The sequence below is a fragment of the Grampus griseus genome, assembly GCF_964374135.1.
Source record: "Grampus griseus genome assembly, chromosome: 4".
Taxonomy (NCBI): Eukaryota; Metazoa; Chordata; class Mammalia; order Artiodactyla; family Delphinidae; genus Grampus; species Grampus griseus.
In genome coordinates, this window is record NC_138997.1 from 78669199 (window position 1) to 78685846 (window position 16648).

General features: G+C 39.0%; 1 protein-coding gene across 9 annotated transcripts in view; it reads right to left on the reverse strand.

The window, feature by feature from the left end:
* LIMCH1 (LIM and calponin homology domains 1) overlaps positions 1-16648 on the reverse strand; it is a 344058-nt gene that overhangs the window by 26317 nt on the left and 301093 nt on the right. For all 9 annotated transcript variants that reach the window (XM_082653750.1, XM_082653745.1, XM_082653743.1 and 6 more), the window contains 3 exons: positions 15885-16048; positions 12071-12176; positions 7361-7401 (listed from right to left, as the gene is read on the reverse strand). In XM_082653750.1, the coding sequence (XP_082509876.1) occupies positions 7361-7401; positions 12071-12176; positions 15885-16048 (311 nt within the window). The remainder of the gene's footprint in view (positions 1-7360; positions 7402-12070; positions 12177-15884; positions 16049-16648) is intronic.

Below are 16648 nucleotides of genomic sequence, written 5' to 3' on the forward strand. Positions count from 1 at the left end.
GACAATTTACCTATAGATAAGAATTGGTGTTGGCTATGGTGGGCCTCTTGGATTAGCTACTGGGAGGATTCGTTCATGTATTGGGCACTGTGCTACAGGCTTCTGTGTAATTATTTCAAATAAAGCCCACAACACTCTGAAAGTATTATTATCTCATTGTACTACCAAGGAAGACAAGGTTCAGAGAAGTTATACAGCACCTTCAGGGTCATATGGTTAGTAAATCTGTAATCAAAGGTGCAGCAGTGATTATGCAGCTACACCTGGGGGCCTCAGGAAATGCTACAGTTGATTGTGCCATAGAGGAAGGCTCCAAACCAATGCAAATTTCAGAGGCTGAGTATTCCAAGCCCAGCATTGGAAACACTCAGTTCATAGAAGAGTCAGGTCTATGGAGAATGTCCAGGTATAATTCAGCAGCAAGGAATTTCTACAGTGTCATGTGTCTTGGCATTTTAATTAGCAAGTGCTCTTTTTATTTCATCCAAATAAAGAATTGAAAACTAAATGTACAATTAATATTATTCAAGGTACTGATATTCAAGATGGCAGAGGAGTAGGTAGACGTGGAGTTCATCTCTCTCCACATAGGAATACATCTATAGATGCAACAGTTCTCACAGAAAACCGGCTGAAAACTAGCAGAAGACCTTGGACACCAGAAAGGACTATAAAGATCCCTTCATAACTGGAAGGGAAGCATTTGAGGCTGTCGGAAGAGGGTGAAGCAGCTGATCTGTGGCAGACGGGACAGAGTGAGAAATACACAGATGGTCTGTACCACAGCCCTACATGTCCCAGATTGGGACGTGTGTTCACAGGCTGCCCCTCCAAGAGCAGAGGCAGTGAGAGGACGTGTGAGCACCGGTCTTCACGGGGAAGCAGTAGGGACAGAGTCCAGCACCACCTCCTGGTTCTCCCTTTCAGGGAAACCAGGGAAACAAGAACTAGCAAGAGCTTGACAAATGCCTGGTTTTGAATTGGAGACCATTCACCTGCCTATTGTTTCATTCCTGGAAATTTCACTGCAACTAAGTAAGAAAAAAAATACCTGAAAGAAAGAAAACAAAGAACCAAATACCCCAGAATTCCTAAAAAACAGGTCTTGGTGCTCTGGCCGGGTGTCAGGCCTGAGCCTCTGAGGTGGGAGAGCCGAGTTCAGGACATTGGTCCACCAGAGACCTCTTAGCCCCATGTAATATCAAATGGTGACAGCTCTCCCAGAGATCTCCATCTCAACGCTAAGACCCAGCTCCACTCAATGACCAGCAAGCTACAGTGCTGGACACCCCATGCCAAACAACTAGCAAGATGGGAACACAAACCCACCCATTAGCAAAGAGGTTACCTAAAATCATAATAAGGCCACAGACACCCCAAAACACACCACCGGACTTGGTCCTGCCCACCGGAAAGATAAGATCCAGCCTCATCCACCAGAACACAGGTACCAGGACCCTCCACCAGGAAGCCTACACAACCCACTGAGCCAAGCTTACCCACTGGGGGCAGACAACAAAAACAACGGGAACTACGAACCTGCAGCCTGCGAAACAGAGACCCCAAACATAGTAAGTTAAGCAAAATGAGATGACAGAGAAACACACAGCAGATGAAGGAGCAAGGTAAAAACCCCCCAGACCAAACAAATGAAGAGGAAATAGGCAGTCTATGTGAAAGAGAATTCAGAGTAATGATAGTAAAGATGATCCAAAATCTTGGAAATAGAATGGAGAAAATACAAGAAACATTTAACAAGGACCTAGAAGAACTAAAGAGCAAACAAACAATGATGAACAACACAATAAATGAAATTAAAAATTCTCTAGAAGGAATCAATAGCAGAATAACTGAGGCAGAAGAACAGATAAGTGACCTGGAAGATAAAATAGTGGAAATAACTACTGCAGAGCAGAATAAAGAAAAAAGAATGAAAAGAGTTGAGGACAGCCTCAGAGACCTCTGGGACAACATTAAACACACCAACATTCGAATTATAGAGGTCCCAGAAGAAGAAGAGAAAAAGAAAAGGTCTGAGAAAATATTTGAAGATATTATAGTTGAAAACTTCCCTAACATGGGAAAGGAAATAGTCAATCAAGTCCAGGAAGCACAGAGAGTCCCAAACAGGATAAACCCAAGGAGAAACACGCCAAGACACATGTTAATCAAACTATCAAAAATTAAATACAAAGAAAAAATATTACAAGCAGCAAGGGAAAAGCAACAAATAACATACAATGGAATCCCCATAAAGTTAACAGCTGATCTTTCAGCAGAAACTTTGCAAACCAGAAGGGGGTGACAGGATATATTTAAAGTGATGAAAGGGAAAAACCTACAACCTAGATTACTCTACCCAGCAAGGATCTCATTTAGATTCAGTGGAGAAATTAAAAGCTTTACAGACAAGCAAAAGCTAAGAGAATTCAGCACCACCAAACCACCTATACAGGAAATGCTAAAGGAACTTCTCTAGGCAGGAAACACAAGAGAAGGAAAAGACCTACAATAACAAACTCAAAACAGTTAAGACAATGATAAAAGAACATACATATCGATAACTACCTTAAATGTAAATGGATTAAATGCTCCAACCAAAAGACATAGATTGGTTGAATGGATACAAAAACAAGACCCATACGTATGCTGTCTACAAGAGACCCACTTCAGACATACGGACACATACAAACTGAAAGTGAGAGGATGGAAAAAGATATTCCATGCAAATGGAAATCAAAAGAAAGCTGGAGTAGCAATTCTCATATCAGACAAAATAGACTTTAAAATAAAGACTATTACAAGAGACAAAGAAGGACACTACATAATGATCAAAGGATCAATCCAAGAAGAAGATATAACAATTGTAAATATTTATGCAACCAACATAGGAGCACCTCAATACATAAGGCGAATGCTAACAGCCATAAAAGGGGAAAGCAACAGTAACACAATCATGGTAGGGGACTTTAACACCCCACTTTCACCAATGGACAGATCATCCAAAATGAAAATAAGTAAGGAAACACAAGCTTTAAATGATACATTAAACAAGATGGACTTAATTAATATTTATAGGACATTCCAACCAAAAACAGGATATTACACTTTCTTCTCAAGTGTTCATGGAACATTTTCCAGGATAGATCATATCTTGGGTCACAAATCAAGCCTTTGTAAATTTAAGAAAATTGAAATCATATCAAGTATCTTTTCCGACCACAATGCTATGAGACTAGATATCAATTACAGGAAAAAATCTGTAAAAAACACAAGCACATGGAGGCGAAACAATAGACTATTCAATAACCAAGAGACCACTGAAGAAATCAAAGAGGAAATAAAGAAATACCTAGAGGGCTTCCCTGGTGGCGCAGTGGTTGAGAGTCCGCCTGCTGATGCAGGGGACACCGGTTCGTGCCCCGGTCTGGGAAGATCCCACCTGCCGCGGAGCGGCTAGGCCCGTGAGGCATGACCGCTGAGCCTGCATGTCCAGAGCCTGTGCTCCACAACGGGAGAGGCCACAACAGTGAGAGGCCCATGTACCGCAAAAAAAACCAAAACCTAGAAACAAATTACAATGAAAACACAATGACCCAAAAACCTATGGCATGCAGCAAAAGCAGTTCTAAGAGGGAAGTTTATAGCAATACAATCCTACCTCAAGAAACAAGAACATCTCAAATAAACGACCTAACCTTACACCTAAAGCAATTAGAGAAAGAAGAACAAAAAATCTCAAAGTTAGCAGAAGGAAAGAAATCATAAAGATCAGATCACAAATAAATGAAAAAGAAATGAAGGAAATGATAGCAAAGATGAATAAAACTAAAAGCTGGTTCTTTGAGAAGATAAACAAAATTGATAAACCATTAGCCAGACTCATCAAGAAAAAAAGGGAGAAGACTCAATCAATAGAATTAGAAATGAAATATGAGAAGTAACAACTGACACTGCAGAAATACAAAGGCTCATGACAGATTACTACAAGCAACTATATGCCAATAAAATGGACAACCTGGAAGAAATGGACAAATTCTTAGAAAAGCACAACGTTCTGAGACTGAACCAGGAAGAAACAGAAAATATAAATAGACCAATCACAAGGACTGAAATTGAGACTGTGATTAAAAATCTTCCAACAAACAAAAGCCCAAGACCAGATGGCTTCAGAGGCGAATTCTATCAAACATGTAGAGAAGAGCTAACACCCATCCTCTCAAACTCTTCCAAAATATAGCAGAGGCAGGAACACTCCCAAACTCATTCTACAAGGCCACCATCACCCTGATACCAAAACCAGACAAAGATGCCACAAACAAAGAAAACTACAAGCCAATATCATTGATGAACAGAGATACAAAAATCCTCAACAAAATACTAGCAAACAGAATCCAACAGCACATGAAAAGGATCATGCACCATGATCAAGTGGGGTTTATCCCAGGGATGCAAGGTTTCTTCAATACATGCAAATCAATCAGTGTGATAAACCGTATTAACAAACTGAAGGAGAAAAACCACATGATCATCTCAATAGATGCAGAAAAAGCTTTTGAGAAAATTCAACACCCATATATGATAAAAAACCCTCCAGAAAGTAGACATAGAGGGAACTTACCTCAACATAATAAAGGCTATATATGACAAACCCACAGCCAACATTGTTCTCAATGGTGAAAAACTGAAACCATTTCCACTAAGATCAGGAACAAGACAAGGTTGTCCACTCTCACCACTATTTTTCAACATAGTTTTGGAAGTTTTAGCCACAGCAATCAGAGAAGAAAAAGAAATAAAAGGAATCCAAATTGCAAAAGAAGAAGTAAAACTGTCACTGTTTGCAGATGACATGATACTATACATAGAGAATCCTAAAGATGCTACCAGAAAACTACTAGAGCTAATCAATGAATTTGGTAAAGTAGCAGGATACAAAATTAATGCACAGAAATCTCTTGCATTCCTATACACTAATGATGAAAAATCTGAAAGAGAAATTAAGGAAACACTCCCATTTACCACTGCAACAAAACGAATAAAATACCTAGGAATAAACCTACCTAAGGAGACAAAAGACCTGTATGCAGAAAACTATAAGACACTGATGAAAGAAATTAAAGATGTTACAAACAGATGGAGAGATATACCATGTTCTTGGATTGGAAGAATCAACATTGTGAAAATGACTATCCTACCCAAAGCAATCTACAGATTCAGTGCAATCCCTATCAAACTACCAATGGCATTTTTCACAGAACTAGAACAAAAAATTGCACAATTCGTATGGAAACACAAAAGACCCCGAATAGCCAAAGCAATCTTGAGAAAGAAAAACGGAGCTGGAGGAATCAGGTTCCCTGACTTCAGACTATACTACAAAGCTACAGTAATCAAGACAGTATGGTACTGGCACAAAAACAGAAATATAGATCAATGGAACAGGATAGAAAGCCCAGAGATAAACCCACACACATATGGTCACCTTATCTTTGATAAAGGAGGCAAGAATATACAAGGGAGGAAAGACAGCCTCTTCAATAAGTGGTGCTGGGAAAACTGGACAGCTACATGTAAAAGAATGAAATTAGAAGACTCCCTAACGCCATACACATAAATAAACTCAACATGGATTAAGGACCTAAATGTAAGGTCAGAGACTATAAAACTCTTAGAGGAAAACATAGGCAGAACACTCCATGACATAAATCATAGCAAGATCCTTTTTGATCCACCTCCTAGAGAAATGGATATAAAACCAAAAATAAACAAGTGGGACCTAATGAAACTTAAAAGCTTTTGCACAGCAAAGGAAACCATAAACAATACGAAAAGACAACCCTCAGAATGGGAGAAAATATTTGCAAACGAACAAACTGACAAAGGATTAATCTCCAAAATATACAAGCAGCTTATGCAGCTCAATATTAAAAAAACAAACAACTCAATCCAAAAATGGGCAGAAGATATTTCTCCAAAGAAGATATACAGACTGCCAACAAACACATGAAAGGATGCTTAACATCACTAATCATTTGAGAAATGCAAATCAAAACTACAATGAGGTAACATCTCACACCAGTCAGAATGGCCATCATCAAAAAATCTACAAACAATAAATGCTGGAGAGGGTGTGGAGAAAAGGGAACCCTCTTGCACTGTTGGTGGGAATGTAAATTGATACAGCCACTACAGAGAACTGTATGGAGGTTCCTCAAAAAACTGAAAATAGAACTACCATACGACCCAGCAATCCCACTAACTGGGCATATATCCTGAGAAAACCATAATTCAAAAAGAGTCATGTACCACAATGTTCATTGCAGCTCTATTTACAATAACCAGGACATGCAAGCAACCTAAGTGTCCACTGACAGATGAATGGATAAAGAAGATGTGGCACATAGATACAATGGAATATTACTCAGCCATAAAAAGAAACGAAATTGAGTTATTTGTAGTGAGGTGGATGGACCTAGAGTCTGTCATACAGAGTGAGGTGAGTCAGAAAGAGAAAAACAAATACCGTATGCTAACACATATATATGGATCTAAAAAAAAAAAGGTTCTGAAGAACCTAGGGGCAGAACAGGAATAAAGACGCAGATGTAGAGAATGGACTTGAGGACACGCGGAGGGGTAAGAGAAAGCTGTGATGAGGTGAGAGAGTGGCATGGACATATATACACTACCAAATGTAAAATCGATAGCTAGTGGGAAGCAGCTGCACAGCACAGGGAGATCAGCTCGGTGCTTTGTGTCCACCTAGAGGGGTGGGATAGGGAGGATGGAGGGAGATGCAAGAGGGAAGAGATATGGGGATATGTGTATACGTATAGCTGATTCACCTTGTTATACAGCAGAAACTAACACACCATTGTAAAGCAGTTATACTCCAATAAAGATGTTAAAAAATATATATTATTCAAGATACTGATTGTGAGCAGGAATATGACCCAGACAGCATGGGTCTCCCAGAGAAAGTCCAGGCTGGGCCCTGTCTGCCGATGATACACTGTGTTAAAGTATTGCCTTCATTTAAAAAGCTGATTTTGAATGCCTACGGAAGTTGCATATTTTATTACTAATTCCTTATGTCACATTCATTTTGGTTGTTTCTTTTAGATTTTACTTTCCTGACTCACCATTTTGCTTCCAGGCATGATAACAACTGTGCAAAATGATAATCCATCTCTTTCTCTATGATTCAACTGACAGCATTATATCCGACAAAAATATTCTTTTACAATCAAAAGTTTGGAGACCGTTTTTGATTGAATCCCCTTTAAGTGAATCAAATACCTTATAAATTAAAATCACACTAAATGCATGATCTTATTCCTCATTAGGAATTACTTACAGGCGTAGTTACAGGTGACTTTTCACTGCTTGGAGAATCCACTGTACAGAAAGAAAGGAAAAAAGATCACAATGTGAGTAGCTTCTAATTGTCTTTCTTTTTTGATCGTCTCAGTGGAGTGTGGTTCCTATGTCAGCTTCAAACCAACTTTTTTGGTTAGCCAAGAGCATTAGAAAATCATGATAAAGCAGACCCCTGAAGCAGCTTGTACCCATCACCAAGAGAAGTTATGACCAGGGTAATATGATTGATCACATCAATTAGCACCAGGTACTACATTATAGGAAGCGAAATCTATTCCTATGAGTGCTCATTTTAAGGCACCTTGCACTCTGGCTTGACTGACCAGTTCCCTCACTGTCTGACACAGAGAAGGATCACACAGAGAGAGGCCAGATGTCATCCAGGAAGTAGAGAAGGTGACACAGTTAACAAGAGGACCGTTACCAGTTCCAGGTAAATGCTTCTAATCTTTGTTTACAAAAAAAGAAGAAGACCATAAAGAAAGAGGTGAATATTATTTCTTTGGATTTTCAAAATCAAAGTAAAATTCTGCGAATTTCCCCCAATTTTAGTACTGATAACTGGTACTGATATCAATGAACCAGCTCTTTGCTAACTGTGTGCCCCTGGAATCAGAAATGAAGAAAAGTACCAGATATAATTGGTTGCCCACAACATGGATTTTGCAAAAAAGAAATAGAGCTCCCCAGTATGCATTTTACCTGACTGGGAGAAAAACTGGGAACGTCGCCAAGAGTTCTGAACTCTCAGCAGAACGCTGGCAGTGCCAGGCGACTCTAGATCAGATGGCAGAACAGAACAAATAGAAAAACCATGAAAACAGGGCTGAGACTTGAATAGAACCACACTCCCAAGTACTAATGGAGGTTTGGCTGTCATCAGAACAAGGATTGAGAGTGAAAGTATCCAAAGTACAAAATACCTCAATAAAATGCACACAAAACCCGAAGATGTGGACAAAAGTCCATAGATGGGCCAGTTTACGCTATTGTTTGGTGTTGGGTGGGAGTTTAGGAGCTCATACTTAAAGGTGATATTGTTAAGATGCTGAATCTCAAAATGATGGGATGATGTGTGATGTAAGGGCAAAGCGCACAGTTTACGTTGCTTTTGGAAAGCACTAGAAAAGTATAAAAGACAGCAGAGATGAGTTCAATTATTCTTACACACTTTATAAATGTTATTATGGAAGTCTGTGGTGGCAGTTATATGCGTGTGTAGTAAAAAGATGTGTATGTGTGTATCTGTCATGGGGTGGCATCAAGCAGACAGTAGCTGAAGGCAAGCATTTGCATCCTTAACCTAGATGCGATGCTCATCTGTCATCGTTCTCAATGCAAATAAAGACAGCGGTTTTTAAAATGTGCAAATATTTTCCTGAAACATCAATTCAAGATATCTTTCTACTATTGGGAGACAGTTGAGAAAAGGAAATCTGTCCTCTTTAAATGTCATTTTATGAATGTTTTCAGAGTATTTAAAGGCTATTTATGCAAATGGGTATGTTCAAGGGAAATCTGTGGAGCATCACTAGGGCCCCCACACATCTGCAGTAGCCTGTCTGAGCAGTCGAGAAACAGACCACTTGGTGGAGATGGTGGCATCATCACTGTCCTGGGGAGAGAATGTTAGGTATGGCTCCAGGATTCCTGATCCTGACCCTACAGCTTCTTTGGACTTGATGTGCAGCCTCTGACTAGTCACTTAAATGTATGCTGACTTTTTTTTTTTTTTTTTTTGCGATACGCGGGCCTCTCACTGTTGTGGTCTCTCCCGTTGTAGAGCACAGGCTCCGGACGTGCAGGCTCAGCGGCCATGGCTCACGGGCCCAGCCGCTCCGCGGCATGTGGGATCTTCCCAGACCCGTGTCCCCTGCATCGGCAGGCGGACTCCCAACCACTGCGCCACCAGCGAAGCCCTTATGCTGACTTTTTATAGCTGGGCAAAGCCCTATACCCCCCGCCAACCCCCAATTAAAGACAAATCATGTCTTTTAAGACTACATTTATTAGAGGCCTTTTGCTACTTGAAAGATAGGAACTTTAGACACTCCAAACAAGTATTAATGTTATTTTTACATCTACCAGTGATGTTTTTGGTACACAATTTAAACACATGCTTCAAGCCAGTGGTTTCCAGAGTGTGGTCCCTGGATCTGCAGCATCAGCATCACCTTTGGGAACTTGTTAGAAATGTAAGTACTGTGGCCCCAGCCCAGACCTACACAATCAGACGCTGTACGGGTGGGGTCCAGAGAGCGGTGTTTTAATTAATCCTGCAGGAGACCCTGCCACATCTCAGGTTTGAAAATTACTGCTATGTCTCTACAATATAAACACTCCTATTTTAAGGAGAGCATTTAAGAATGCTTTATTCCTGCCTGGAATCTTGCTTTATACTCTACTCTTACTGCAACTATTCTGCAGCTACTAGATTATACTGTAGTGCTTATTCTAGGTCAGGTGTTGAGCTAAATGCCTTGTGTGTTTTTTTTTTTTTTTTTTGGTTTATCTCATTTAATTCTTCCAACAACCCTATGAGGTTGGTACTGTTATTATTTCCAGTTTACGGGTGACAGAGGTTAGAGAGAACTTGGTGGGTAAGATCATACAGATTAGAACTTGAAGAGCCAGAATTTGAAGCCAGGCCTTCTGTCTCCAGAGCCTGCAGCTGTAATTACAGCTTCCATGAGCCAGACAAGAGTATGGAACAGGTGTATGACAAATATAATCCCATCTTGAAGAATGATTTTGGAAATGCTCTAGTGCCACTGAATTTTATTTTTCATTCATCTTAGATAAAGCATGAAGTAAAGTCCCTTAATTCAACAGCACATTTTACAAAATCGAAATGCCTTACAACAGATAATTAGATGTAAAAATATCGAAGACAATAAAACTAATTAATATGGCTTAAAATATCTATTTCCTCTCTATATTACTTATATACACAATTAAAAAGTGCTAGAAATAGGGCAGAATTAAAATCTAAATGGGACCAATTGCTGGCCCAGTTAGGAGAGTTTACTTTTGTCACTTCCCTTCAGGACAGTAGGGCTGACGAATTTAAATCAAATGCTTTGAAGACAGTATTGAACTTGTTTCCACATTAAGAAGCTAGTGATCATCAGTACCTGTACCAATTAATTCCCTCCCGAGTACTTCCTGTTATGCAGATAGAGCCCAACTTATCTCCCAGCCGTCAACAAAGACTAATGGAAGCAAAGTAGCATTCTGCCACAGAGCTGCCCATCCTTGAAAAGAAAAGCAACAAGTCCCCAGCCACAATGACCCTGTACATCCTCTCTTTGCCTGGACTGATAGATCTATAAAGTGTACTGGGGAAAGCACGTTAAAAAAGAAAAACAAGAAACCTTATAGTTCTTGCCTCCTGAACTCTCGCCGTTTTCACATCACATCAGTAAAGAGAGAGAACTCACACCAGTGAAGCCCGGTGGTCTGTCTCTTGTGAAGCATAGTCCCTATGGGTCATGGAATCCTCAGGACCCATCCCCCTACTGTTCACATCCCTCAGGCTCCTTTCTGGTGGTTGTGGGTGCCTGGGGTTCTTACCAAGATAAACGGATTCAAGTTGGCTCTTAAAGAATAATGGGGTGAATTCACAACCTATACATGGCCTAAAGGCACTTGGGGAGTTTGCAGTGGCCATTGCCATTTTAAGACCTTCCTAGGCCCTAAACGCCCATATTTTTCGAGGCCATCCCTCCCTAAATTATACCAAACATGTTAAAATGTATAAAACATGGGACAAAGTGAGAGAGTGGCATGGACATATAAACACTACCACATGTAAAATAAATAGCTAGTGGGAAGCAACTGCATAGCACAGGGAGATCAGCTTGGTGCTCTGTGACCACCGAGAGGAGTGGGATAGGGAGGGTGGGAGGGAGATGCAAGAAGGAGGAGATATGGGGATATATGTATATGTATATGTATAGCTGACTCACTTTGTTATACAGCAGAAACTAACACGCCATTGTAAAGCAATTATACTCCAATAAAGATGTTAATAAAATAAAATAAATCAAACATATGAAATATATTAAGGTTTATCCTCAGCCTATATATATATGTGTTCCATATAACTATATATTCTAACTGTAAAGAATTTTTGGAAAGATTAAAGTTTTTGGCTCTGAGTAACACGTTGAATCTATGATCATGAATGTTTCTTGGTAATCATCACGCACAGCCAGGAACTATGACGGGGCAAGAAAATCTGACTTTCTTCCAAAATCACTGTCAAATTAAATGAATATTTTAGGAAGACTAGACAATTAACAGTTAATGAACTTGACATAATATTAAGATCATAAACTCTTTATTAAAGTTATTGATTTTTTATTTTTTAATTTTTAAAATATTTAAGAGCCAATAAAAGTGATTTTCGGGTATCAAATACTGGTATAGGCCCTATTGTGCCTACAGTGTCTGGCTGACAAAATGGTCTTGGCAGCGGGGGTTCCTGGCTAAGCCAAACAGAGACTGTAGCTCCAGACCTCCATTCGGAAGTGATTAATTCAGCCATCATGGACTCTGGCAAACCCAACGGCTAAAGGTACGTCAACATAAAGGAAGTGATCTGCCTTGAAAATGAAGAATATTTCACTACAGATGGGCCCAGCAGAACACGTAGAACTGAAACAAAACACTTCTATCTTTTTACCTTGAGAACTGAGATTTGGCAAAGGTAATTGGCTGCTTTCAGGCATTTTGTCCAGAAATGGAAACGTCAGGGTTGCTTCTGGTTCTGGAGATTTTGGCTTTACCACCTGGATCATGGGCAACAGACATACATATTACAAGTATTGTCCATTACTAAATGCACAGGTGAAATAAAATTTAAGGATCCATGGCTACAATAAGTCAAGAAGCCCAAACATTTAAATTGTAAATGGAAAATTCTGCCCCTTCTCCAAACCCCTTCATGCTTTTCTACATTAATAGAGAAGTCAATTTTTCAGAGAAATCAAACTAGAGCATAAAAATTTGATGATCATATTTCTTCAAACTCAGAGGACAATATTCCATATTTGAGATAATACATCACTCTGTTTCATGTTCTTATTGGGATCAATCACGGTTTCTCTTCTTGGTACTACATCATACTGAATTTGTAATGTCAGGAAGTGAGATGTTCCACATAAGATCTAAAAAAAATCTTACTATGTAAGTATTAAATATTAAAGTAATATTACCTTCTAATGGGCATTATTCTTGAGACACTACATACTCCCCCCAACAAATTTATGCAAAGCACATTAAAGACAATATACTGTGCTTGTTGACAAAGAAGCATTATTGTAAATAACCATTATATCAAACAGCGCCATAGCGATGATGCCCTTAAGGGATTTTTGAAGCATGTTAGACCACGTGACCTTATGGTAAATAGATCCAAAGTTACAGGCTTTAAAAATTCTTATGTTTGCTTTGTAAAAACAGATTTTTCTTGTTATTGCTAGTTAATTTTATTTTGTTTCTCCCCAATCGGAAGGGCCTTTGGTAGAACACCCTCCTTCCGATTTGTTGCTTCTAATCAACTGATTTCTGAAAGACCAGATAACCAAACTAACGACCAAAATAAAGAGTCAATAGACTCTGAGCAGAGATCGGAATGAGGAGTGTGGCTGTATCAGTTCCGATGTCCTTTTAGCTGCTTACAGAATCTTCTCTGATTCACTGGCTGGTGGCCATGAAGAGATTAATTTTATGGCCAGTGGGCGAGTGAGGCTCCAGAGCATTTGTTTCATCATAAGTTGATCTCTTATTTGGTCCTCAGGATGATTTAATGTCTAGAATTTCTCCTCAGTAAGATTTTATTTTTCTTGATGAATAATATATTCAACCCTAATGGAATCTTGAAGAAAATACAGTTAATTGTTCTGCATTACAGAGGTCAACCAGATGTCCAAATGAACTTCAGTGTTAAAACATGCAGCAAAACCTAAGGCCTAGATTTACCAAAGTTGACAACCCTCAGATCTTAAGCTCATACCATTTCCTCCATAGTGGAATTGACAAAAATATGTTTCAGATAATGCCTGGTTGTAAATGAAACAGTTAATCTCAGCAGAAATGCTCAAAATACCCACTATGTAAAAGGTCAGCCTGTGTGCATTGGTACTTTGTTTTATAAAGGTAGCACTCTCAAGTGAAATCAGAAAATAAAAGCTGTTGCAACCACTGTCATCATCTTTCTTTCTTTCTTTCTCTAAAAGTTAACTGTAAAGTAGAGAAAGGAGAAATTCACATGGTGTGAAAAGCATTGGGTTCAAAGACCATTATTCCATTTGCTAATCATCTAGCAGAGATTCTTAACCTGGAGTCCACAGAAAAGAAGTCATGTGGTTATACATATTTCGTACTACTTGATACCAAGGAAAACTTGGTAATGCTGTGTATTTTATGGTTTAAACAATATTATTCTGAGAATAATGTTTACCAGATAGACAAAGGGTCCATGGTGCATGTACACGCGTGGGCACACGTGCAGCGTGCGCGTGTGCACACACACACAAAGTTAAGAACCCCTGAAAACAATTTTTTCCATAGTAGGGTAGCCATGACACTGGGGGTCCAAAGATGGATCACATAGATGAGGTTACACAGATGAGGAATGCAGATTGAATATGTTATGGTATCCATTTTGTTTGATTTTAAAAATATTTTTTCTAGCAATGTTATGAGTTTTCCTTTCATTTTATATTTACATAGGAAAAAAGGTCAATTTGCAAGAAGAATAAATAAATAGATTACAAGTGTAATGTGGGTCAGGCACAACCTGCAAGGGCAGGAAATCCTGTCTGCCCCCAACGTTTTTCCTACAGTTAGGTTCTTCTGTTCAGACCTCCAGACCATTTTTTAATTCTCTATGTATAAAAATGGGGGAGTAGCTAGAGTCTGAAATCCCCAAAAGGCATCAGGGAAGCAGGCATTTTTGGGTTCCACCAGGCATACAGCACTCTCAGCATCTTAAGGCCAGGGGCTGTGTCTTATTCACTGTTGAATATCCAGTGTCTGCAGAGTGCTTGGCACATAGTAGGTGCACAACCACTATTGGCTGAGTAGATGATAGATGAACCAGAACTAGAAGTGGTAAAATTTTCACTCTAAAGTCAAATCCAAATTTAGGTTTAATTTTTAAAGTTGGAATATCACCACATAAAGTGTCCAGTATGCAAGTCAGTTGTACTCTTATCTTGGTGACCCATCAGAATCACCTGGGGACCTTTCGAAAATACAGATGCCTGAGTCCTGTTCCCAGAGACTGAGATTTATATGACCTGGTATCTATTAAATTCTAAAGGGTAACCAAGGTTGAGGACAAGAGGTACAAAAGATGACTTTTAGACTGTGCCTGAAAACAAACTAAATTAATATGAAAGAGATGAGACTCCAAACAAAGAAGAAATTTAATAAAAATAAGATGTTAAAACCCATTATATCAGAATAATAATTTTCTGGTTTCCTTGTTATTCAAGTTCAGAGGCATCTGAAGTACCATTACTGTAAAACAGGTAAATATTGGAAAGAGAATATGGAGTAGGTAACAAATAAACAAGTTCATGCACGGCAAACTAAAACCTAACTGCAAAGCTTTATAACAGATATCTATACCACATTTTTCTTTTAAATGTATATAAATTTTATAAAAATTTTTATTTATATAATTTTTATAAAAATCTTTATAAAAATAATTTTATAAAAATTAGCCATTTAAAATAAATTTTAAAAGATGTTGAAAGAATATATAGACCACTTATTATTAATAGAGAGGTAGGTTTCAGTGACTTTTTCTCTCTCTTGCTCTATTTCTGTTTTTTATTTATATATTTTATGTATACTTACACATACTATTTGATAGATTTGTTACATACTTCCATGTATATCACTGTAAATATACATTAAAAATAAATAGCTATAGGCTGAATGTTTGTGTCCCCCCCAAATTCATATGCTGAAACCCTAACCCCCCAAGGTAATGGTATTGGGAGCTGGGCCTTCTGGGAGGTGATTAGGTCATGGGGGTGAAGATCTCATGAATGGGACTAGTGATGGTATAAAAGAGACTCAGGACCCTTGGCCCTTCTGCCAAGTGAGGGCACAGCAAGAAGACAGCCGTCTGTGAGTCAGGAAGTGGGTTCTCACCAGATGCTGACTGTCAGTGCCTTGCTCTCGCCCCTCCCAGCTGCCATAACCGACAGAAATAAATTTCTGTTGTTTGTAAGCCGAGTCTATGGTTTTCTGTTACAGCTGCCCAAGTGGACTAACACAGACATCTTTCTATAGGTAGTTACATTTTTTTTTTACAATGAACATGTATTATATTTGTATTAAGAAAAAAAAATACAGATCAAAGGTAGGAAACAAGATCAGGAGAGAAAATAAACCTTCATTACAAAACGGTGCCACCATGGCAGCCGGCAGTAACACGAAGCCACGTGAATCGTGGACTTAACGGCTTTAGTCCACCTCACCTTTTGTGACAGCACCAGTTCCACCTTTCCACTCATTTCGTTTTCCGGTTTCTTCTGGTCTTTCTCTTCTGGCACCTCGTTCTTCACCTGGGGGCTGGAGGAAAGCTCCACAAAGGCCACGGTCAGGCTGGATCGAGTCACAGTTGATGTAAAACACTGTGGCTCTGAAATGGAGTTACATTCAGAAACATAAAGAACAAGATGAAAACCATATAAAGGCTCATTGGTCCTGCCATGCCAGGAAGTACACTGAGTACATATCTTGCCCGGGGCAACACGGAGCTGGATTACAGTGTGATGAGAGGTACAAAAGAGCTTCAGGTACTAGAATTCTCTAGGCTCTTTCATGATATTGTTAAAAAATCAAGCAACATAAAACACATCAAAGAACCCCACTATGAAAAACTTAAGTTCTGAATAAGAGTCCCAGTTTACATATGAATAACACTACATGAAACAAAATGCTGGTAGGAAATATTACGAGAGGTGGGTTGGACAGGTGAACATTTATAGATAATTTCTATCCAAATTTCTTTCCAAATGAGGGGCAGCCTGACTCTTCCTTTTGTATTTCAATGTTCCTTTTTAACATCATGTTTTCATAATTGGAATGTGTTAGGGATTGTGTGGTCAAAATCAATATAATGCAATGAAAATTAAGTGTTCTCGGGTATACAAAGAAGAATTTGGTACAGTCTAAAGTGGGTGGAAAAGTCACCACCTGAGGGGGCATATCAGAATGTGGAGGTACAGTCTAGTTTGAA